The 26,314-nt window shown below is 42.3% G+C and overlaps 1 protein-coding gene across 1 annotated transcript in view; it reads left to right on the top strand.

Annotated features, from left to right (window-relative positions):
- The first annotated feature begins 5,275 nt into the window (after nucleotides 1-5,275).
- Nucleotides 5,276-26,314, top strand: part of LOC132807653 (deleted in malignant brain tumors 1 protein-like) — a 77,529-nt gene continuing 56,490 nt past the window's right edge. The window contains exon 1 of the mRNA XM_060821705.1: nucleotides 5,276-5,414. Coding sequence (XP_060677688.1) covers nucleotides 5,276-5,414 — 139 coding nt within the window. The remainder of the gene's footprint in view (nucleotides 5,415-26,314) is intronic.

Here is a 26,314-nt window from a genome sequence, read left to right as displayed (position 1 = left end):
CAGTAATAACCAGTTCTTTATCACAGATTCGCAACACAACGTGAGCCTGGTTGGAGGAAGCAGCAACTGTTCTGGGAGAGTGGAGATAATGTGCGATGAAGGTTGGGGAGCGTTGTGTGGCGATTCCTGGGATTTGACTGAGGCCAATGTTGTCTGCAGACAGCTGGGATGTGGCTTCGCTCTATCATCCCAAGGAGGGTCCGCTTATTCCCAGGCGAAAGGCATAATCTGGCAGAATGATGTGAAGTGTAAGGGAAGTGAATCCTCTCTGTCAGACTGTCTGTCCATGGAACCAACGCAAAAGGAGTGTGATCGCAAGGGAATTGCCCATGTGATCTGTTCTGGTAAGCATTATGTTGACTTTGTGACGATCACTCGACATTAAGTTTTCAAAATACATGCTGGCATTTGTCCTCCTGAATTAAATTGCATCTTCACGAATATTTGTATAATCTCTTCCACAGGACCTGATTTGTTGCTGTCATCCCGTTCATCTCAACTTGCTGGTAGTTATGATTGATACTATCATTAACATTTGTGTTGTTCCATTCCTGATGAGTGACTTTGATACTTTTGGCATTTTCGCGGTGTTGAAGCTAATTTCAACGTTTTCTGATGCATGGTCTCTTTACAGTTATACAATGCAGATGGTAACTCAGCGAAATCTCTCTTTAATCCTTTCTTTAAGGACAGGCAAGGACATCTATTTCCATACCTGGCATCATCTGCTTAGCGTTGGCAGTCCTGTTAATCTGTGATGTGATCGCGCTGCTGGTCGTAATGCAGAGAAAATATCAAAGGAAAGGTAAACCTCTCGTCTCCCGACTGAACTGAGCTAGCAGTGACACTCTGCTCGTGTTTCATGTTGTGTCGGTGTTGGAGATTGTTGCTGCACTTTTCCATCATTCGGCCTTGATGATGATGAGGATGAGGTCGTTTCTGGCTGTCTTCTCATCTCTTGAAGCGCCAAATTTAAATTGGCACAAAGATAAATCTTTAAATTACTTCAAAGAAGAGTTATTTTAAAATCAGAATTGCATTAAATATTCATCAAGTCCTTCAATACCTGGAGCGCAAAGCTGAATTAACCCTTAAGGTAATATTTGTCCTGAATCACTTTTAATGAGCAAGAAACATAAATATTGGATACCCCTTAATTTAATTAATCTGTCCGTGACACTCCAGAATAAATTACTAAGCGTTACAATGTGACTTTAGTTTTCATTGAGAGGTTGGCTCTCTGCCTCTAATTATTTATTCATCAGTTAGTTTTCCTTGACGGTTTTTCAGCTTCTTGGTGCTGATGACAGAAGTTGAGGTCAATGAAAGGGTTAATTGCACTTCTCGGTCATTGTTCTGTTGAGTAACCGGATCATACCTGTTCACTATTTATACCAATTTCAAATAAATTGTCTTCCACTAGGTGAGCGATGACGATCAACACGAATATTGTCATATATTGGAAATGACAAACGCTGGAGATCACAGCGGGTCAGAAGACATCCACGCAACTCTGATGAAGAATAATCTCGACTTGAAACATTACCTTGCTCTCTCTCCATGGATGCTGTCTGACCCGCTGTGATCTCCAGACTTTTTTGCTGTCACAATAGATTCCAGCATAGGCATGAATTTTCTCCTACGAATTATAAAATGCGTCAGCTTCTGTCCATATTAAGTTATCTTAAGAATAGTTTACAGCCATCCGTCAAAGATACAAACTTCCTTTATGGTTATCAATGTCAAAAAGCTTCTCCATATTTCACGTGCTCACATTTTTGCACTCAACTAGTATTAGCTGCCATATAATTGTTTAGTTACAATATTCAGATTCTAAATACATCATTGGACTTGACGCTTCCTTTTTTTACACAACATTGATGTGTAACCGCCCCATAATCATCAAGGAGTTTTTCTATTGTTCATCAAATAATGATAAAAAACCTTTTTTCTTTGCGTTAAGCAGTTTCAGTTTTGAAAGCCATCATTTTCCCTCACATGCTCCATTATGACCTGAGAATTCTTTTTTTTAGTAAACATTTTCATCTGGAATTAATCATTCCTGATTCGAACAGAACTGAGATATAGATCCCAACAAGCAACATTTCACTCTACACCCTCAACTAAATAAGCATTGCATACTGATGAGAAATGAAAATTAATCATGGCCTGTTCACTTGCTTGTCCAAATTGTTGCTGCCATCAGTGATCAGTCAATATTGTGCCAAGACTCTATTTTCCTGGAATTCATGAACTACATGTGTTGTGCAGTAATGTTGTTTCAGAAATAAACTCAGTGTTGTGACGGGTGTTTAGTTACTAATGCTGACCTGTCTATCCCTCCTTTAACAGGCCGTTACACTGGTGGCTCAAGCCTTGGTTTGTATCAAGGAATTTATGAAGAAATTGCGGACATTCCCCCTGTCAAGAAGACTTCTGAGAAACATGGGTCAGGTACTGTATGTATTTACGATCTCATAGTTAATCTTAACCGGAAAAGTTTGGCTTCCCTTGAATTTGTAGTTTTGAATGGTCTGTGAACTAAGTAAAAATGGCTAGTTATAAAATCCTTGTCCTCGTGTGAAAGATGTTATCATAGGGAATGAGTATTTGTCTGTGTTTAGTGACAGACATATTTGATATATTATAATCACCATTTCCTATAATTGATGAAAGAAGAATATTTCTGACACTTGTCATTAAATACGAGCAGAATGACATTTTCTAGCTCGACCCTGATTCCAAATTGACGATATCAGATTTCCGATACTGTGAATAATCAATCGAATCATTGATTGACTTTACAATAATATAATCATAGGCAATACTGTCAGTTACACATGCCTACATTCTGGTAGGATTTTTTAACGATTTAATTAGATAATCACCGAAATGTCATCAGTGCAAAGAGAAGTCGTTTGCCGCAATGTGTCAGCACAAATTCGAATGCCTGTTGCAGATTCGCCTGTCTTTCCCCATGTCTCTGAACACAATTTATATTCAAATAATCATCCATTATCCATTTGATCGGCAGTAAAATAATTATCAAACGAGAATTTGTGCTGCAACATTTTTACTTGACTGATACTGTGTGCAAAGTGGATGCTTAAAACATCCGAGGCTGGCATGCATGGGAACCACTGCCTAATAAACCTGCTGACGAGGGACGAGACAAATCAAATAGAACGTAGAATTTAGGTTAGAACTAGAGACTTTGATCTTCATCTTAGGATTATTACGATAGAGATGGGAGGGAATATTACACGACATCGCTTGAAATGATTGACTAAGTTGTCAAACTGAGAATAATACTGAAAAATAATGTATCAAAGCATTCTCAAAGAATGGCATACAACGATAAACAAAAGTGTAGAAATGGTGTTTAATAGATTCAACAAATGCACATTGTGTTACCTAATTAAGAACATTTAAAGGCGAATCAGACACAAAGGAGTTGTCCAGAGACTGAAGGCAATACTTTCACTTTCTCACGTACTATGATATTGAGAATTAAGTCATTAAACGTAATGTTTGGGAAAATGTTTGTCCGATGTGAGGATAAAAGTTTGTTTCAAATCTCTCATTGCAGTTAAATTGGACTTGAGTAAATTTCCATTGACTCTCTGCAATCTGTGCATTGGATGCTTTTTCTATAATAGGTTGCATTGAAAATATTCCCGTTATTGTTAAAGAGAAGACGAAAGAATTATGTTTTCGTCTTTGTTGTTACGGATTAGACTACAAATCATAAATCCATAGTCTATTCGACTGAGAGAGATAGCAGTAGAATTAGACCTTTCGGCCCCTCCAGTCTGCTGTTTTTCAATCACAGCTGATATGTTTCTCAACCTCTTTCTCCTGAGTTCTCCCAGAAACCTTTCACTCTCTTACACATCAAGAGCCCATTCACCATTGTTTTGTTACAGTCAAAGACTTAATAACCACAGCTCTTCGTGTTAATGAATTCTAAGGATCCACCACCATGTGGTTGAAGAAATTTCATCTAATTAAATTTCTAAGTGGTCATGCCTTCACTGTGACAGTGAATCTGACAATAACTCCCCATTTCCCGTTTTTAGTCATTTCTGCTTCCGTTGGTTCAGTTAATCGCATCGAATACTACACCAGCCATGGCTTCAGTGACAATAATCCGGGATCAGACGATCTTGAGGTGAACGCCAACAGAAGTTTGGGTGTATATGTGTTCACTTACTGTCAGTTCAGTTTTGTCCTTGACTCTCCCACTGCCGTCTGAACATAAAACTGTTAATGCTCACAAAACTGAGGATGGCTCTGGCACTGATCGTGCTTACATGAGCAAAGTTAATGAATAAGAAATGTGCTGTTTTGGACTCATAGAGGCATGGTGCATTGAGACTGTGCCTGTAAAAACAAGTACCTAAATATTCCAAACCCATTTACCAACGCGTGGTTCGTTGCTTTGTATGGGCTGACATCGCAGGTGCTCCACTGAATACTGTTACATATTCTCAGCATATTTTGCCTCTTCCATCATGATGGTCAGTGAGTCGCAATTTCTCACCAGCTTCCGGCGAAAACCATTTTCCTTAAATCCTCTTCAATTCTTCCTTCCCTTCCCTGATTTCGATGCATCTGATCTAATATCTCGCCCTCAAAAGAGAAGCATTCCTTCCTGTCTACCCCACATATGTCCTTCGTAATTTCTTATCAACGCCCAAGTGTCCTCAGTTCGATGGAAACAAATAAGAATGGTTGGACAGGAGCAAGTCATTCAGCCTCCAAATCGTGTTCTGGCGTGCAGTAAGATCATGGCTGGTTGTTGTGTGATCTAAATACAGATGCCTCCTTTGACACTTATCCCTTATTGACTTTGTTGAAGAAAAAGCACAATGTCTCATATTTAAAAATTGGCAACTGATCTGAAACAGCTGCTTTGAGAGGAAGACAATTCCAAATCCCACCCAGCCTTTCTTTTCTGTGATGCCTCCAGAACTGCCATTCTCTAAATCATAGATGATGAACATGAGATCTAGAATCTACAACAATTCGAAGTAGTTCATCCTTATCTACTCATTTTAAAAAGTTTTTATAACTTCAAGATTGTGCTTAGCTTTCAAATTTAGAGAGAAAAAAGACCTAATTTGCTTTAAATGTCTATATATTCCCCAAACGCTGGACTCCTTTGAACCATCTAACTCTTCGAATTCTACATTCCAGCACTAATGCTCTATTCCAGCACGGATCTCCTTTTCTCCATGTTATGTATTGCAATTTGCATCAATGACAATCAATCATGCATTTTCTTCAAGCTCCAGTTCAGGGCCATTACGATGACATTGAGACTGAATCTCAGGATGGTCAATCACAATTGGAAAGTAATGCTGATGAATCCCTCGCACTGACAAATGCTGACGATGGTCTTCGTTCAGTCGGTGAGTTGAATTACAGTTGCTCACATCATAATCGCCGCTCTGTGTGTCCAAGCTGTCTTCATTCCTTTTCATTCTAAGATCGATATCGCATTTACAGAAAATCTAAGATCGATGCCTTATCTCCGCAAATTGTCTCTGAGAAAGTGTAGTGTTCATGGAGAGGATCTTAATTTCAATATTATGAAAAATTACATCATTTCGAAAAATAAAATACTTTGATATTGATCAGGCAGTGCGTTTAGTCAGCTTTTTGAAAAGCAGGCACTGGCTTCATCCACTGGTGAAATAGAACGTCGAAAAAACTCCTGTTTACAATGAATCAGCGACTGGCTGGATTGAAAATATAGGAGGTAGGATTTTTAGTCGTCCAGGTTTTAAATGATGTAGGTCTTACTGCTCACTTAGAAGACAAAACCTATGGATGCTTATTTTTAAAATCAAATAGAGCTTGTTTTGATGTGTGTTATGAGATAGCTTAAAATATTTCTAGAAGTTAATGCAGACCCTGACGTTATTATTTTCAGAAGGAATATTGTGACTATTCCAGGAGACATGCTTCTGGTCAAACCTCTTAGTTATAAACAAAACAGAATTTAGTTACAATATTACCTTTGTTTTTCCTTTGTTCATTATCGGGACTAGGACTTTGCTGGTCACCCCTAATTGCCCAGAGGGCAGTTAAGTGTTAAAATAATTGATGTTGGTCTGGTATCATACATATATAGGCCTGGCCAGGCAAGAAGGTCAGTTTCCTTCCTAAAGGTCATTAGTGAACCAGATGGGCTTTTACCAACAATCAACAATGGATTCATGGTCATCGTTAGGCTCTTACTTCCAGAATTTTTTGAAGCAGGATTCGAACCCAGGTCCCAAAGTTTTCTGGGTCTCAATATTAACATTCCAGCGATAATGCCACTATTCCATCGCCAAACAAAAGAGAATAGAGCAAAGAATAATTAACCTATTCGAAACCCCAACATAATTTTCCAACTTAATAATGGGGTTCCAATATTGTCAACAATCCCATCAAACACCAGGAACACAACTTTAAAGTGAGGGGGGTGGAGGGGGGGGATAGGTATAAGACAGATTGAGAGGTAGTTTCTTCACTGAGAGAGTAGTAAGGGTATGGAATGCTTTGCCTGCATCAGCATAGATTGCCAAGTTTAAGTGCATTTAAGTTTGCATTGGACAGGCATATGGACGTACATGGAATAGTGTACTTCAAATCATCATTGTCTACAGGCGTAGTGCCTTAGGACTGGAGGATAACAACTGTGGTTCACTTATTCAAAATGGATAGGAGAGACTACCCTAGTAATTACAGACCAGTGAGTCTCACTTCAGCTGTTGGTAAAGTGTTGGAAAAGGTTATAAGAGATAGGATTTATAACCATCCAGAAAAGAATAATCTGGTCAGGTACAGTCAGCACGATTTTGTGAAGGGTAGGGTGGGCTTAACTAATCTTATTGACTTTTATATCAAAGTGACCAAACAGGGAGATGAGAGTAAACCAGTTGATGTGGTTTATATGGATTTCAGCAAGGCATTCGATAAGATTCCCCACGGAGGAATGGGAGTGTGGGAGACAGAGCAGTTTGGATCAGTAACTGGCTTGCTGAAAGAAAACAGAGGGTTGTAGTTGATAAAACATGCTCATCTTGGTGTCCAGTTAATAGCGGCGTATCTAAAGGGTCAGTGTTGTGTCCACTGCTGTTCGTCATTTTTATAAATGATTTGGATGAGGGCTTAGAAGGGTGGGTTAGTAAATTTGTGGACAATCCTAAGATCAGTGGAGTTGTGGATAGTGATGAAGGATGTAGTAGGTTGCAGAGAGATAGAGATAGGATGCAGAGCTGGGCTGACAGGTGGCAAATGGAGTTTAATGTGGATAAGTGTGAGGTGATACACTTTGGCCAGAGTAATTGGAATGCAAAGTACTGGGATAATGGTAGGATTCTTGTGAGTGCAGATGAGCAGAGAGATCTTGGTGTACATGTACACAGACCCCTGAAAGTCGCCACCCAGATTGACAGGGTTGTTAAGAAGGCATACAATGGTTTGGCCTTTATTCATAGAGGGATTGAGTTCCGGAAGCAGGAGGTTATGCTGCAACTGTACAAAGCTCTGGTACGGCCACATTGGAGTATTGTGTACAGTTCTGTTCATTGCGTTATAAGAAGGATGTGGAAGCTTTGGAAAGCTTGCAGAGGAGATTAACTAGAATGTTGCCTGGTATGGAAGGAAGGTCTTACGATGAAAGGCTGACGGCCTTGATTGTTCTCGTTAAAGAGAAGAAGGTTGAGAGGTGATTTAATAGAGACATACAAGATAATCAGAGGGTTAGGTAGGGTGGACAGGGAGAGCCTTTTTCCAAGTACGGTGATGGCAAACACGAGGGGACACAACTTTAAAGTGAGGGGGATAGGTGTAAGACAGATTCAGAGGTAGTTGCTTTACTGAGAGAGTAGTAAGGCTATGGAATGCTTTGCCTGCATCAGCATAGATTGCCAAGTTTAAGTGCATTTAAGTCTGCATTGGACAGACATATGGACGTACATGGAATAGTGTAGGTGGGATGGGCTTCAGATTCGTCTTACAGGGTGGCGCAACATCGAGGGCCGAAGAGTCTGTACTGCGCTGTAATATTCTATGTTCTATGTAAAATGCTACGTGATTGCGAAAATTATTAACAAACGTTGCTCATAATTATTGACTATAGAGTCAATTATAAGGGTGGCATAATGAAAAAGAGAGTGGCAAGGGGTTGAGAAGGGACGTGAGGCAACATCACTCCCCAGATTGCGGTGAGTGACTGGCATACATTGTTTGTAAGGTAGAGGAGATGGAATTCTTAAACCTTTGAAAATACACTTCCCTCAGGACTGGAATTATTATTACATGAAAGGTTCTGTTCTAGTGCAGGACTGCGAGACTAATTTAGAGAGTAGCATCTATTTGGAAGTATAGCCCCGATTGGCCGAAGGCCCTCTTCTCCACTATATGATTCGATGTTTCTATGACACAACTTTTGACATGAACACATCATCGTCTTCAACATCATCAGCACTGTCCAGCTTCATGGACAACTCTCAACCGAGCCAATTATTACTTGAATCATCTCAGTCAAGGGCATCACATGCTACGCCAGGTGCTGTGGCGTTTTCCCAGATGCCCTGTCAGAAAATTCAGCCATTGTCTTCTGATCACTCAGGTGTCCATCGTGCCTTCAGTGTTGCCATTCATTGAAAGTGTGACGCTGAGTTTTGCACCAGACACAACAAACAGAAAAGGCCAACCTTACCTATTTAATCTTTGAAATACATTGCTAATAGGCTTCAGAATAGATTCCAGGCAGTCTTTTACAGCGCGCAGATAGAGTCACACCTCAATATCTTGTTTGAAACACAACCCGTCATTGTCTGACATTTCAAGTGTAGATTTACTATGTTCCCCAATCCAGTTTCAGCTGTGCATTGGCAGTTTGATGTGCTGTAAATAGAGTCATAAGTGATATAACATCAAGTAGACTGAAAGTACTTTCTTTATCATTTCAGGTAAACGTTAGAGTCTATTTCAGCATGGGCTGTCCCGAGGCAGATAATATTGCAAGAAACCGTCCACTTACATTTTTAACAAGCTAAGCATCTTTTTTTTTTCTCAATACAAGCTTCACTTGATTGTATTTCATCAGCATTTACTTTATATTGGAAAAACTATATTTGCATTCATTCGTTTATTTTTGTTTACTTGTGTGTTTTGCCGTGACTTAAAATGGGAAGTGAGCAGGTTGGATCGATTATTATCGTGTTTGTATTCACCATCTAATTCATTTCTCTGTATGGATTAATTGCGTCTGTATTGGGGGCGAAGTTCCTGTCGTTTGTTAATGAAGCAGTATAAGGAATTCCATGTGTAATTTTTTTGCTTTCTCATTGCTCACGAGGGAGAGTTTAAAACGCCTTGCATCAAACAATTGCCCGAAGTATTATTTCGCTGTTTGTTGACTGAAATTTCCCTTCCATTGCTATATTTGCCATGACTTTGTAATCTTTCTGTAAGTGATCATGTAAGTTGCCGTTTATGAATAAAAATGCAGTGAATTCATTCCTGTGTTGAAATTCTGTCTCTTTGCAAGCGTCAGTGCCATAGAGAATATGTGTGTGTCAGTTAGTGTTGTCTGTGTTTGAATGAATGTTTATGAAAGACAGTGGGTGAGAATGTGAGTTCAGTTATCTGTGTTTTTCTGAATGTGTGCGAATGCGGAAGAATGGGTGAGAGTGGTGTAATTTTCTGTGATTTTGCAACTATGTATGCGATTGTAATGCGAGTGTAATGGAGTTTATGTGAATACTTGGACGTTTTAATGCAGGAGGGAAGTTCATGGATAACCAGAATGATGATAGAAACTTTTGGAACATTAACATCGAGAGGATCCTGGTGTACAAAATCACAATTCCCTGAAAGTGGCAACATTTATAGGTCAACATGTCCTATGCCATTTCTCTTCCGTCATCAGTTAGGGCTCAGAGCGTAATTTTTTTCAAAGTCAGATAGCTTTCTTTCAAAGTTTAGGATAAAGTGAGGACTGCAGATGCTGGAGATCAGAGTCAAGAGAGTGGTGCTTGAAAAGCACAGCAAGTCAGGTAGCTTCCGAGCAGCAGGAAAATTGACATTTCGGGTGTACGGCCTTCAGGAGAACGTCTTCAAGGTAGCATCCTTGGCAGAGGCTTCACAGTAAGATTACAATTAACTAGGAGCACGTGAGGACCGCAGATCAGAGTCTATAGTGTGGTGCTGGAAAAGCACAGCTGGTCAGACAGCATCCGAGGAGCAAGTGAATCGACGTTTCGGGCATAAGCCCTTCTTATGCCTGAAGGGATTATGCCCCAAACATCGATTCTCCTGCTCCTCGGGCACTGCCTGACCTGTTGTGCTTTTCCAGCACTGCACTGTTGACTGCTTTGAAAGTTTAGTTCGGCCGCTTTAAAATACTGTGTACAGTTCAGGTCGTCACGCTGCTGGAGGCATGTTGGAGAGACTAAGGACACGGTTCATCACGAAGGCCTGGTTTGGAGGTTGTTGGCTACGAGGCGAGATTGGGCAACATTGGCGTTTTGTCAGTTGAACATCGGAATCTGAGGGTCGAGCTGATAATGTTTACAAATTGATGGGAGTGACGGATGGATTGGATAGTTAATGTATTCCCCCGCCCCGCGCATGTCAGCAATGCCAACGATTTTAGAAGCCTATCGCCAAAGACATTGCATATAAATAGGCAGTGAATAAAAGGAAATTGTCACCTAGAAATGAAAGGTTTCCAGTTGAGCAAGTCGCCATACTGCATTAATTATTCGAGGGCCAACGGTACTGTTTATGAGTTCTTGTTCTTTGATCTATCAATTGTGGGATCACTTAGCTCCATCTATCGGTTGGAGTAGGTACTGTTTATCATGCAAATCGTCTTGTTTGACACCTTCACCAAGTTGTCCCTTTCACTTTTAGTTCTGCTGTCCTAATCTCTAAATATACAGGAAATCAAGGACACTTGGATTCTGACAGTGAGCCAAATTGATCACTGACGATGGAGCAGGATCCATCCCTGGCATCCAACACAGGCTTTGGTGTAAAATCTGAAGGGACTTCCAAACCGGGCGGAGAGGAGCGATTAAATATATGGAAGGAGACAAATCTGGGGGTTGCTTGCAAAAATTGGAAGTGGGATCGTTTTGAAAGTAGTCTTGATGGCTAACTCCACCAGATCCTCCTCTCCGTTTTAGGTGTGCTGTGCTGTGACAATCCAAAACAATCAAGGACACTGATAATCTGAAAGCTGGGAAAATTCATTACCACCGACAGAGCAGGGCGCAGCTGTGGGATCCTGCACAGTTGTGGTGTAAAATTGGCAAGGTCTTGCAAACTGGGGTGTTTTTGGTGTGTCAGTGGGGAATAAATATTTGAGAGAACCCAAATTTGTGGGTGTGAAGGGGAAAATTGGGAGGGCACAAAACTTCAGAGGTGCTAATTTGGCGGGGGTGGTCTTACAAAGTTTTGGAGGGGTCCAAGTGCGAAGGTGGGGAAATTGTGGAAGTATGTGAATTGAGGTGTCAATATTTGAGGGCCAAAAATTGAGGGAAACATTTTGTGGGCAGAAATTGAGCGTCAAAGTGAGCCAGAGAGAGAAAAAACGACATAAAAGAGACTGGCTGAAAGAAAGAAAACGAGACACAGATGGCATGTCTGTGCCTCCGTCTGTGTGCAATGAGGCCTCTGTTGCATTTACGGGTGAATCCACTGAAATGGGGTTAACACCCATCCACCTTTCTCTCTGTCTGTCCTTCTTGTGTTTAAAGCTGATGGTCATGTTGATGTGTGCTTCTCTTTGTGTGTCTCTGTGTTTTTGTGGCTGTGCATTTTTTTCATACTGCACTATGGCACACTCTGTACTGGAGGCACATTTGAATGGTGGAATTAATTACCAAACGAATTAAAAGTTCCGTGTCTCCTTCTTTCGTTCAAAATGATACAATGCTGCCCTCTGGTGGCCTCGCCACGCTACTACACAAGCGGAAGCAGCTTTTTTAGGGGATTATCAAAGTCTGTGAATCTGTTAGGTTGCACAATCGTTTCATTCTTCAAACAATGTCTTTGTAGAGAGGGAGCAGTTGGTTTGTTCTGATCCACGTTGCCCCTCAGATATCACTGGAAGGATACGAACAAAGAGAAAGTGAGGACAGCAGATGCTGGAGATCAGAGCTGAAAAGGTGTTGCTGGAAAAGAGCAGCAGGCCAGGCAGCATCCAAGGAGCAGGACAGTCGATGTTTCGGGCATGTGCCCTTCTTCAGGAATGAGGAATGTGTCATTCCTCATTACTGAAAAAGGGCTCATGCACGAAACGTCGATTCTCCTGCTCCTTGGGTGCTGCCTGACAAGGATAGGAACAAACCCAGCGCCTGTCTGCTCCCCTAACTTTTGAATTCTTTCCTCACTGAACAATTGAACGTGTGGAGTACAAAACATAACAAATTGCAGAGCCTCATTCCTGATGATGAAGGGTTTATGCCCGAAATGTCGAATCTGCTCCTCCTTGAATGCTGACTGACTGGCTGTGCATTTTCAGCACCGCACTCTTCGACTTTCCAGCATCTGCAGCCCTCACTTACGACAAATTGTAGAATGCACGACAGAGTTTATCATGTCTCCTTACAAAACGGTTCACTCAGAACTGCCTGGATGCAGTTGCAATAAAGATGCAGTTTTAAACGTGTAAATTGTCAGGAATACAGCCCAAAGATAAATCATTTCCACATTGCATGGGGAATACGCACTTTTCTGAATATGTGGATGCTTCATTCTAAGGGAAAACGTAGTACAATGCCAATGTATTCCTCACCAGAATGTTTTTTTGTGTGTGTCTATGTCTGAGTTTGAGCATGTTTGTGGCTGTGTGGTGTATAGTAGCCTCTCGATAACCGCAGGGGATACGTTCCAGGACCTACCCCAGAATTCCGAAAACACAGATAGGAGAAACTTCATTTATTTTAATGGGAGAAGTACCTTCCCGATAATTTCCTGGTCCCATGTTCCCGAAAATATGTTCGGTGCAATGTAACTGAAACTACGGAAAATGGTTCCACGGATACAGGGGTCAACTTTTATGTGCCTGTGTGGTATCAATGTGTTTGAGTAAGCGTGGTGTTTCTGTTGGTGTGTTTTTGCCTTTAATGCTACTATATGTTATTTCCTCTCTTTCTACCTTGTTCTCTGTCGCTGCTTCATTCTCCCACCCGTCTCTCTCCATCCGCTCTTCCTCTGTCTCCTCTCTCTATATCTCTCACTGTCTCGTTCTTTGTCTGTCTCCCTTCTTTCTTCACTTTCTCTCCTGCTCTCACCCTCTCTCTACCTCTGTCCTTCTTCCAATGTCTCCCCTTTTCTCTCTCATTCTCTCTGTTGATCTATCCTTTTCTCACTCTGTCTCACACTCTCTGTCCCTCAATCTACCCCTCTCCAATCCTCCTCCCTCTCTGCGTTTCACTCTCTCTCTCACACATTATCACTGTCTCTCGAAATGGCTCTCCTCCGAGCATCTTCCCGTTTCTTCTGTGCACTGTCTCTGTCTGTCTGACACTCTCTTCCCTCCTTCTCTCTCTCACACTCTCGCTCTCCTTTCCTCCCTCCCCTTCTCTCTTTATCTATCCCTGTATTCCTGTTTAGCTCTCTCTCACACACACACATTCTCTTCCCCGCCTCCTTCTGTCTGTCTTTCTCGCTCTCAAACCCTCTCCATCACCTCCATCTTTTCTCTGATTCTCACTTTCTTGCCCTCACAGCCGTCCTTCTATGTGTCTTCTTGTAGTTCCCTCTCTCTTGCTCAGTCTCTCAGTCTCCCTTTCTCTGCCGACTTCCTTCCTCTCTCTCTGTCTCTATCCCTACCTGGAAATGGTGGACGTGGCGAGAGACCGGATGAAGCACATCTACCAGTCACCGGGAACCACGTGGTGCATAGTGCAAATCAGCTCTTGCAAACTGGGAGCAGCGTTTTGCTGAATCAAGAGCTGAATGTGGCAGTCCCAATGCCGGGCACAGAACTCACTCTTGATTCAGAGTATTACCTACACGGATGAAATGACGGCGATGTCAGTGCAGACAGTGTCAAAAAAGTTCGCCCACACAGTCGGGATGCAGGAAATCCCGCAATAACAGGACCATAGGTGATCAGATCGAACTCCCAAAATCCCATTAGGGCATTAGGTGTCAGCCTAGAGCTCATGGTCTGCAGTGATTGAAAAAAAGTTGTCAAACAATTGAGTGGAATTTAGATGAGTTGTGGTTTGTGGGCAGAGAAATGACACTTGGAGCTTAATGCGGGCAAGTGTGAGGTTCTGCTTCCGTTTATTGGTGGGTGAATTGAGTACAAGTGCCAGGGAGTCAAGTTGCAAATTTGCTTGGTTCGCTACTTTGCCTGTTGCATTCAATTCTCTTCACCACATCACAGGAAAGATGTCCAGTCTTTCAAGAGTTTGCTTGAGAGGTTTACCGGTTTGCTGCCTCAATTGGAGGTCATGGGTTACTAGGAGAGGTTAGACAATCTGTGTTTTCTTGCTCTGGAGCGGCATAGATAAGGTTGACAGTTGGAATCTATTTCCCAGATTTGAAATTTCTAATAGGACGAATTACGAGTTCAAGATGGGAAGGGGAATGTTGAATGGAGATGTGAGGCAGATTTTTTTCTTTGCACAGAGAATGTTCGGTTCCTGAAAAGAACCTGTGTAGTTCTGGAAGGAGATACTAAAGAGAGGTTGAAGGCTGTTTTCGATCCGCACACGAATATGCAAGGAATGGGGGGAAATGAATGTTGGGCAGGAGAATGAATTAGTTTAATTTGGCGTCATAATAAGCAAACAACATGCCCGAAACGTCGACTCTCCTGCTCCTTGGATGCTGCCTGACCTGCTGCGCTTTTCCAGCAATACATTATCCACTCTCCCAACCAGGCCGGGGTCAGAAGTGAAGGTGGAGATAATGCATGTGCTTCCCTTCACGAACTCATGAAGATACATATTGTGAGCAGCGAGGGTCGAACACTGGTCCCTGTAGTTCCCATTAGGCATTAGATCCCACGCTGAACCTGACCAGTTTCTTGCTACATGCCACACATGTAGAGCAGGGACCTGTTCCACATTGCAGTGCTGATGGAAACTGTGGAATTGGACGAACTCGGCCTGTGTACTGACTGAGTGTCATCATTGGATCTCCCAGTGGATCCTCACTGCGGGGGCCTCTGAGGACCTTGCTATTTCTATTCAAAAGAGAGTGGAGGGTGCATGCAGTGTGCTACCGCATCAGTGCAAGAGGGAGAAACAGCTCCAGATCAGCAGGTCCAGAGAGAAAGAGAGGGAAATGGGAAATCAGAATCTGGGAGCAATGGAAGTGAACGGCACAACAACTGGGAGGAGTTTATCCACGGCAATTCACTTGCTTTCCTCAGACTATGAGTGGATAACTCTGATACATCGGATCGTGTATACACTTCATGCTATTCAAGCAGGTTACTATCCAATTCTGGCTCTCGTTGGAGTCCCTGGTGAGTCTCTCAATCCATAGATTATATTTCAAAACGACTTTGTAATTCCTTTCCGTTCTAGTGATTACAATTTTTGGAATATATGAAATATTATCCTAGTCACAAAGCTGAGTTCACTATCCTGCTCCCCTATCTCCCACAGAGCCAATAACCAATGCTGTTCAATCTGTTCACTGCCGATCAGGTACTGCAGACTTTGAGATAAACTGTGACTCCAAATCATTCCCATCCCCAATGTCGTTGCTTCACCATCCTGGGTTAGTTAAGTAGTCCGTGGTCAAATGTAATTGTATCTGGGCAATACCCAGGCTTGGGATGACAAGGGGTAAGTAAGTTTTACGCCAGGCAAAGACCATCTTCAACAAGAGACAATATAATCATCGTTACTTGATATGCAACGGTGTCTCTAACATTGAATCAACTCTACATCAATAGCCTGGGCGTTACTATCTTGACAGAGAGAAAATCTAACCATCTCACCTTCAGATTCAATGGTCTTGCCATCATTAAATCCCCCACTGCCGGTATTCTGGGTTATCATTGACCACAAACTGACCTGGACTAAACACACAAACACAGTGGTCACAAGAGTAGGCCAGCGACTGGAAATCCTGCAGCAGGTAACTCACCTCCTACCTCCTCAAAGGGTCTTCCCCGTTGGCAAGTCACAAGACCGGAGTATGGTGGAATACTTCCCACTTGCCTGAATGATTGCAGCTCCAATAACACCCAATACGCTCAACAGTTTCCAGTGATGGATGATATACCATCTGGAATGATTAATCTAAATATATCCATAGAGAGAGAGAGAGATGAGGTTTCAGGATAAGGGATTTATGCAATTTTCTCGGGAGAATTGCTTTGAAAGCAAATCTTAACTCATAAATTTGTATCCACCTTTATTCCTTGTGTCTTAACGTGCATGAAAATGAACTTCCAGTGACCTAGCAATGACAGAATTGCAATTAACCACATGCAAGTTACAACATAGGCGTACTCAAAACATTTTTTAATCAGTTGTGCAAATGTAGCAACCTGCCCCATCCTTCATTTCAATCTCCTTTTTAAGTGGATATCCAAACAATACTTTGATGTGACTCAGCTTTACTCACTTATTTCCAAATTTTCATAACCCTCTGTTTGCGTTAAATGTAATTGGTCTTTCCTGAAATTCTTGCATTTAATCTGGCTTCCAACAGCCCACAATTCTGTGACATTGTCAATAAGTATATGCTGAGTGATTGTGGCCTCTCTGACATACAAAATGGTTTGAGGTGACCATCTGGAGTTCAACAGAAAGCACGGATAATATATCCTATTCCTTTTGACCACAGTGTAATTGAGTCATACAGCATGGAATTAGAGCCTTTGGTCCAACCCGCCCGTGCTGACCAGATTCCCTCAACTAATCGCACTTACCTGTATTTTCCCTACGTCCCTTCAAAACTTTCCTATCAATTTAACTGTCCGAGTGCCTTTTTAATGTTGTAGTTATACTGTCTCTACCAGTTCTTTTGTCAGCTCATTCCATCTACAAACCATCCTCTGTGTGAAAAAAGTGCCCATTGGGTCCTTTTTAAATCTATCCCTTTTTAAACCTTTCGATCTGGACCTCTCTACCCGAGAAAAAACGACATCGCCTATTCAACCTATCTTAGCCCCTCATGATTTTAGACATTTTAGCTTCCACAGCACTTTCTACTCAGTCACGGCAACTACAATCACCTCTGCCCCAACTCTCTTGATGTTCTGGGATCCTGCTGGTGTATTTCATCATGAAAACCTTTTGTTTCCTCTGATAACGATAAAACTATAAGACCATAAGAGGAAGGAGCAGAAATTAGGCCATTCAGCCCAGTGGGTCTACTCTGCCATTCAATTATGGCTGATAGATTTTTCCAACCCAATCTCCTACTTTCTGCCCGTAACCCTTGATTCCATTGATAATGTAGTACCTATCTATCTCAGTCCTAAATATTCTCAATGACTTGATATCAACAGCTTTATGTGGCAATCAATTCCATGGATTGGACAATCTCTGGCTGAAGCTGTTTCTCCTTATTTCCATTCTAAAATATCTTCCCTTTACTCTAAGGCTGTGTCCTCGGATCCTAGTATCTCCGATCAATGGAAACATCTCCCACCATCCACTGTGTTTTTGCCATTGCCTTAGTATCCATGTTTCTCCCTCTTGCATCAATAACATTTTTCCATTTCCCTCACTTGCATCCATCAACGCACTGACCAAAACTCCACATCACAGCCCATTAATATTCGTGAATATATTGACGACTGGCTTACAGGTATTGAGATTCCATCTCTCCCACTTTACACTAATTTCCCATGTTTCCAACAGTTAATTAATTACATCACTGGAAGCTGTAGATCTTTGCAAACAATCTGAACAAGTCCTCGTTCAAACTGCACACTTTGTCTAATCCAAATGTGCAAATTTGTTTTTGTTTATTTGTTTTCCATTCCTGACAGTTAACTTTCTGACGATTATGATTCTATCTTGTAAGAAATGTGGTCTCTCCAAAAGTGTCACTCTTTACCTAGCGGCTATGGTAGTGGCGGATCAAATGGTGGTTATCCTCGACCTGATAATGAGACACATTCCGATTGTTTATCGTAACCAGTTTACTTTCCTTCGCAAAATCCCCGTGTGTAATATCCACGCCGTCCTACTTTATGCAGCCACTGACTGTTCTGTCTGGTTCACCGTCACCTTCACGTTTGAGCGATTTGTGGCCATTTGTTGCCAGAAGCTGAAAAGTAAATATTGCAATGAGAAAACGGCGGCTGTGGTTCTGGGGACAGTGTCGGTGCTGAGCTTGTTAAAGAACATTTTCTGGTACTTTATGTTCAGTGGATGGTATTGGATGCAGAACTACCCCTGGTTCTGTTTCATCAGGGCGAATGTTACCAATTCTCCAGTTTGGGCAGCATTTGAGTTCGCCCACAACATCCTCAACCCCTGCATCCCGTTTGCGTTAATTTTGCTACTCAATGTTCTCACTGTAAGGCACATTGCAATGGCCAGCAGAGCTCGCCGCAGACTGTGGGCGGGAAGCAGTGGGAAGAGATCGAGAGACGCAGAGATGGAGAGTCGAAAAAAATCGATCATTTTACTGTTTGCTATGTCGACCAATTTCATCCTGTTGTGGTCAATGCTAATGGTTTATTCCATATGGAGACGGATGTGGTTCTTGGGATATCGGTCTGTGTGGATAGATAGATATGTGCTCGACTTAGGCTTCATGCTGCAGCTCTTGAGTTGCTGCACAAACACTGGAATATATGCTGTGACCCAGACTAGTTTCAGAGAGCAGTTCCAGAAGGTACTAAAACATCCTTTCAATATAATTCTTCAATGTATTCATTGATCAGTCATTTCCAGCTGTGTCTCGTTTTATGGATGTGTGGGTTGGCGAGTAGTGTGTACAGAGGAGCGGAGTGGAGTCAGAACTGTGGTTCAAGTACCCAACTCCTCAATTTCAATGAGTAGATAGAGAAAGACTGACAGAAAGAGAAGACGAAACCGAGCAAGAGTGACAGAGACAGGAATTGAGACGCTAAAATCAACATGGAAAGCCAACAGATCAGAAATAGACAGGCAGAAACAGAACGGGTCAGAGGGAGAGAGAGCTATGGAATTGAGAGAAAGGCAGAGAGTTCGGGAAAAAAAAGAGAGAATGAAGACGGGAAGAGTATTAGAAGGAAACACTGAAGGCAACAGGGTGAGAGGAGAGATCGCATATGGGAGACACAAAGACATGACTTGAGAGAAAGGAATAAGGAAGTAGAGCACGTCATAATGACACAGAAAGAGATGGAGAGACATATTCTAAGGGTCAAATAAGCGAGAGAGAGAGAAAGGGGAAATATAGAGAAGGTGGAAAGAGGGAGGACCAGAGAACATATAACATCAAACTGTACAGCATAGTACAGGCCCTTTCGCTCTCGATGCTGTGCTGGCCTTTTATCCTACTCTCAGATCAGACTAACATGTTTACCTTTCATTGTAATAACTTCAATGTGACTATCCAAGAGTCGCTAAAGTATTCGTGTTGTATCTGACTCTAATACCACTACCGACAGTGCATTCGACCCACCAACCACTTAATGAGTAAAGAACTGACCTCTCACATCTCCCCTAAACATTCTTCCAATTACTTAAAACTATGCCGACTTGTGATAGCCATTTCTGCCCTGGGAATAAATCTCTATTTATTCACTCTATCTCTGTCTCTCATCATCTTCTACACATCCATCAAGTCACCTCTCATTCTTCTGCACTCCAATGAGAAAAATCCTTGGTTTCCTCAAAGTTTCTTCATAAGCATGCCCACCAGTCCAGGAAGTGTCCTGGTAAAGATCCTCTGCATCCTCTCTAAGGTTTCCATATCGTATTTGTCATGAGGTGACCAGAAGTGAATACAATATTCCAAGTGTAGTCTAACCAGGACTCTATTGAGCTGCAGCATAACCTCACAGCTCTTAAACTCAATCCCCATGCTAATAAAAGCCAACACACCATACGCCTTCTTAACAAACCGATCAGCCTGGTTGGCAACTTTGAGTAATCTATGGCCATGGATCCCAGATCTCCTTGTTCATCCACACTGCTAACAATCCTGCCTTTAAACCTATTTCTGCATTCAAACTTCGACCTTCAAAAGTGAACACTTCACACTTTTCCACGTTGAACTCCATCTGCCACTTTCAGCTCAGTTCTGCATCTTGTCAATGTCTCATTGCAACCTCGAACAGCCTACCGCACTATCCACTAATCCACTAACTTTCGTGCCATTGTCAAACTTACTAACCCACCCTTCCACTTCCTCATCCAAGTCATTTACAAAAATCAGAAAGAACAGAGTTCCCAGAACAGATTCCTCTAGAACACCAATGTTCAACATGGTCCATTCTGGAAGCTTTCCATCTTCCACCACATTCTGTCTTCTATGGGTATGCGAATTATGTAGAAAGACAGACAAAGTTCCTGGTCTCCCATGCCTCCTTGCTTTTGGATGAACCTACCATGAGAAACCTTATCAAACGCCTTGCCAAGGTCTATGTATATCACATCCAGTGCCTTACCTGTATCAACCTGTTTTGTCACATCCTTAAAGAATTCTGTAAGCTTAGTGAGGCATGACCTGCCCCTCACAAAGCCATGTTGACTGTTTCTCATAAGATTATGGCTTTCCAAGTCATCATCAATCCTGTCTCTCGGAATTCTCTCCAATGCTTTGCCCACCACTGACGTAAGACTGATTGGTCTATGATTCCCATGATTACTCCTAGTCCCTTTCTTTAACAAGGGAATAACATTTGCCACCATCCAATCATCTGAAACTACTCCAGTGGACAGTTAGGATGCAGCAATCTCTTCCTTTGCTTCCTGTAGTAACCTAGGGTATATCCCGTCTGGCCCTGGGGGTTTATCTACCCTTATGTTTTTCAAGTTTTTCAGCACATTGTCTTTCCGAACATCAACTTGTGCTAGCATATCAGTCTGTTTCACGCTGTCCTCAGAAACATCAATGTCCCTGTCACTGGTGAATACTGAAATAAAGTATTCATTAAGGACCTCACCTTCTGCCTCTGTCTCCAGCTGCAAGTTCCCTCCACTATCCCTGATTGGCCCTACCGTCCCTCTGGCCATCCTCTTGTTCCACACGGAAGGGGAGAACGTCTTAGGGTTTTCCTTAATCCTAACCACTAAAGCTTCCTTGAGCCTCCTTCTAGCTCTACAAAGTCCATTCTTCAGTTCTTTTCTGTCGTCCTTGCAGCCCTCTAAAGCCCTGCCTGCTCCTTGCCTCCTCAATCTTAAGTAAGCTCCCTTCTTCCTCTTGCCTGGACGTTTCACATCCATTGTCACTCAGGACTTCAACTTACCATCCCTTCCCTGCCTCAGTGGGACATACCTGTCCAGCACTATTAGCAGATGCTTCCTAAATAACCTCCCCATTTGTTGCATCCTTTCCCTGAGAACATTTGATTACAATTTAGGTGCCCCAGTTCATGCCTAATAGCATTGTAATTCCCCCTCCCCCAATTAGATACTTCCCCATACCATCGGTTCCTAACCTCGTCCATGTGTATTGTAAAGTTTAAGGAGTTGCGATCACTATCACTGAAGAGATTCAAACAAAAGCAAAACGTAGCAGACATTGAGAAACGTGGAAAGTGCGAAATAAGAAGAGAAAGTAAACACTAGTGGCAGGGAAGGTGAAGAGAGATAGTCCGAGAATGACACATAATGACACATTGTGCATAAAGAAGAGTTTAGAAAGAGGTGAGAAACCGAGGTGGAGGAGTTCAGTGGGAAGAAAGTAATTGGAGAGATGATGGAAAAACTGGGCAAGTCAAATCCCATAGTGAACCCCCGTTTGACGCACCACTTAGTTACCATGGTGAACACTTACTGAACGCGACTTTGAACAAAAGACCAGAAAGTACAGACCAATGAAAGAAAGTCCCAAACCTCACCCTCCAACGCAAGTAGTGCTTGAAATTAACTCCTTAAAAGCATAAGGAGAAAAAAATTGACTCGTATTTTCCAAAACTGGCAGCTTTCCAGACACCCAAAACTCGCTGAAGGTGATGCTTCCCTCCAGTGTAGTATCCTCTCCTCGTCCCTACACTGTTGGGAAGGAGGTGATTGAACTAGAGAAGATGCAGAGAAGATTCTGTTCATATCTCCTGATCTGGTGGATCAACGGATTTCAGAGTTTGTCTCTCTTCCAAGACAGAGCAAAAAAATAAAAACAGCCTTTTCTTCCCCATGGACCTTAACTGCTCTAGCAATTGATGTTAATCGATCCCTCTGCTGTGAATGAGCTCCTCTCTCTCTGAATGAACCTGCCACCCTTTCCATGACCTTCGTTTCTCTCTGAGTACCATTGTTCCTGGGTCCCTCTTCTACATCCCTCTTCAAACGTACTTCAAGTTCCAAACTCCGAGACATTGGTCTCGGCTGCACTCTCTGCAACTGGATGCTCGAGCTTCTGACTCATCGACCACAATCAGTGAAGACAGACAACAGCACCCCCTACCCGAATCCTCAACATCAGCAGCCCACAAAAGCAGGTACTGAGCCCCCTGCTGTACTCCCTGCACATTTCTGACTACGTGACCCAAATTCTTCTGAACTCCACCCACAAGTTGGCTGACGACACCACCCGTTGTAGGCCGGATGTCAAACAATGCTGAGAAGGCATGCAGGAAGGAAATAGAATTCCTGATGACGTGGTGCAAACAACCCTCCCCTCAATGTCAAAAAACGAAAGAGCTGACCATTGACTTCAGGAAGCAAGGAGACGTACACGCCCCTTCCAACATGAATGACGCTGAGATGGAGATGCTCAACAGCGTTAATCCTTGAATTGACGATCACCCACAAACTGTCCATGTGCACCCACGTCAATGCGATGGTCAAGAAGGTGCAACAACACCTCTTCGTCCTCAGCAGGCTCAGGACATTGTCCATTTCCATGAGGTCGCTCACCAATTTTTACGGATACACCACAGAAAGCTTTCTATCTGGGTTCATCACAGCCATGTGTTACATTTTGCTGAGGATTTTCCTTAATCCTACGCACTAAAGCTTCTTCGTGCTCCCTTCTGGCTCTCCTACGACCATTTTCTAATTCATTTCTGGCTACCTTGTAACCCCCAAAAGCCCTGCCCGAACCTTGCCTCCTCAATCTCAAGAGAGCTTCCTTCTTTCCTCTTGACTGTACCATATGAATACTGTGAACATAACCCAGACCATCACACAAACCAATCTCACAAATATTGCTTCCATCTACGACTGTCAAACATCGTAAAGGCACCTAATATGGAAGTTAATTTGGCAGTTGTGCAGGTAACCTAGTGTTGTAATGCATGCACAGGATCATATTACAGAGCTGCGGTAAGAGATAATGGTAGTGCATTGTGATGGGCTAGTTAAATCACTATTAGATGAGCTAATACTGAAGACGTTGGTGTTGTAATGTAATAGATTCAGTGTAATGTAGTGAACCAGTTTGGCAGAAGATGAGTAGGTTAGGAAGACAGAGCAAGCCAGTATAATTGGGAATGCTAATGCTATCAGATAAGTGCGGGAACCTAAGACTGTATAAAAAGCAGAGAAACAAAGGTCTCATGGGCAGATAGGGAAGACATTTTCTGACTGTCACAGCTTTAATTTCGCAAGACTACAGTTTAATTTCGTGAAGGATTTTCCTGTAATATTTTTTGCAGACTATTGAATGAATCTTCTACAATAATAATAGCATCACAGACACCTCGCACACCAGAAAAACTCTCTTACAACCTCTTCAGCATGCAGAAGAGACAAAAGCTGAAGCACACACAACAACAAGTTCAAAAGCCACTTCTTCCCCGCAGTTATTAGACTCCTGAGTGGACCTGGCAGAAGTGAGGTCAGAATTGAAAGGTGTGGGTTTGGCAAAGTTCAGCAGGTCAGACAGCAACCGAGGAGCAGATGAAGGGCTTGTGCCTAAACGTGGATGCTCCTTGCTCTATCATCTGTCTGCCCTTGTATGTTATGATCTGTCTGTACTTCAGGGAAGACAAAACTTCACTGTACTGATGTACACGTGAGAGTAATACATCAAATCAAATGAAAAAAAAACTTCCTGTGGTACAGAATCCAATTCAGCTAAAATCTCATCAATTATCGGCACAGGGCTTTCCAGCTATTCTGTGAAAAATCACCACAATTATTGGAAATGCCCTTCATTTGTGTCACTGTTCAAAGATCATTCCAAGACCTTATCAAATAAAAACAAAATACCTTCATAAAATTGAGAATGAGAACCACTTTTTCCTCCTCGAACAATGACAAGAGATGTTGTGCTTTCAGAATACATTCCGGGGTTGAGAAAATGAAAAATTGATATTTCAACGTCACTCCCCTTTCTTCCGATAATTGCTTCTCATAATCGCTGTTTTTATTGTAAACGTTTTACTTCAATTGTAAAAAATATATTCATTGTGAAATAAATGCACATAGCCTGGTATCCTACTCACCGAGTCACCCTTTATTTATATGTACGTAGCACTTGACATTAAACCGGTTTCTTCAGAGCCAGGTCTCAGAGAGTAAACAGAACTTCTGACATTCCTGTTTATGTCTGTCAGCCAGGGCTCCCTGATTGGAGCACGTTGACAGCCCCAATTCTATGAGGTCCACATGGCTGATCTTGTTACGATCTCTGCAGCAGAAAATACACAGTGGCTGTCCCACAGCAATCATTTTCTATACTGGCCCATGTCGACCATCACATTTGTTTACCATCATATTGTCTCTTGTTGGATCACTGCAACACTATCTGCTTGAAGTACTAAACCCAAATAAAACATCATGAGGTTTGCCGTGAAATGTCAGGAGGTGAGTTAGGGGGTTACAATTAGTACAAAATACAGTCTGTGCAGATTGTGAAAGATCATAGGATTTACAGGACAAAAGGAGGCTATTCATCCCCGACATTTCTATGCTGTATATTCTTATGGACCAGACCAGAACCCCCTCAAAGTATTTCAAGAAGTTTCCCTAGGCTCTAACTTCTACATCTTTTAAAGGCAGATGTGAAGTGTGTGTTCCAGTTGTGACCCAGGTGATCAAACCACTCGGCTTTAAGCAAAACAGAATTTATTTAAATACTATAGTTGAAACACGAACAAAATAAAGCCTAATTTAGAATAACTTAATGATTGGAGAGCTTAACTGACACGATACCGCAACTTAACTAATGAGCTATTCCAGTAAAAAATGAGGTCTGCAGATGCTGGAGATCACAGCTGCAAATGTGTTGCTGGTCAAAGCACAGCAGGCCAGGCAGCATCTCAGGAATAGAGAATTCGACGTTTCGAGCATAAGCCCTTCATCAGGTATCCTGATGAAGGGCTTATGCTCGAAACGTCGAATTCTCTATTCCTGAGATGCTGCCTGGCCTGCTGTGCTTTGACCAGCAACACATTTGCAGTAATGAGCTATTCCAATCGAGCAACATCCCATAAACACGCCTCTTGACAATAAAGGCAAATTGAAACACAGATTCTTAGAGGCAGGAGGGAACAACATCCCAAAAGCAGTTCAGAGGGATAGTCAGTCAGGAATCATCTGCTGAGTTTTCAAACTTCCTGGACTGCAACATGTTGTCACCGCCACAGCTCAACTTAACCAGAAGGAATCTGAATTGTGAGGACCAGCCACTCCTTTGCAATTGTTAAATTAGGCTTTTCCTTGACCCAATGGCACCTCTACTTTTACGACTCCTCTTAAAAAAAAATCAAACTTACCTCGTTAAAGCATTGTCACAAGATGTAGATATGTCAGCTCCGAGTTGATGCACAGCAAGCATTCAATTTATTTTTCACAGTTGTGTTGTGTTTTGTTTTGGGATGCGTCTAATTTGTATCAAACATGATGGATTGATCACTTGATCCCTGTCTCACTGCACCACAGCCGATGTTACTCACATCAACGGCGAACTAAAACGGTTTAGCGTAGTTTGGTGCTGCTCAAGAGGGAGTGATGCACAACACAGCTTCCAAAGTTTCAGCGCAACTTTACTCTGTTCACATTTGAAGCAATGTTCTGAATAGATCCGGAGCGGTGCAGCGGTTCAAGATAAACATTCATCAATATCCAGATTCGTTTATATTGCTGGACAACCATCCGTCTCTCTCAGGCATTCGAGATTGAGATTGTAGATAACGACGAACTGCCTTTGGGGCCCCGGCTCTGAATTTTGCCTCGAGGTTTACTCCTGAATCCGTTCCCAAAAATGGTTC

This window comes from Hemiscyllium ocellatum (genome assembly GCF_020745735.1).
Source record: "Hemiscyllium ocellatum isolate sHemOce1 chromosome 27 unlocalized genomic scaffold, sHemOce1.pat.X.cur. SUPER_27_unloc_2, whole genome shotgun sequence".
NCBI classification, from domain to species: domain Eukaryota; kingdom Metazoa; phylum Chordata; class Chondrichthyes; order Orectolobiformes; family Hemiscylliidae; genus Hemiscyllium; species Hemiscyllium ocellatum.
Note: the sequence above shows the minus strand (reverse complement) of the source record. Positions and strands in the feature narration are given on the sequence as shown.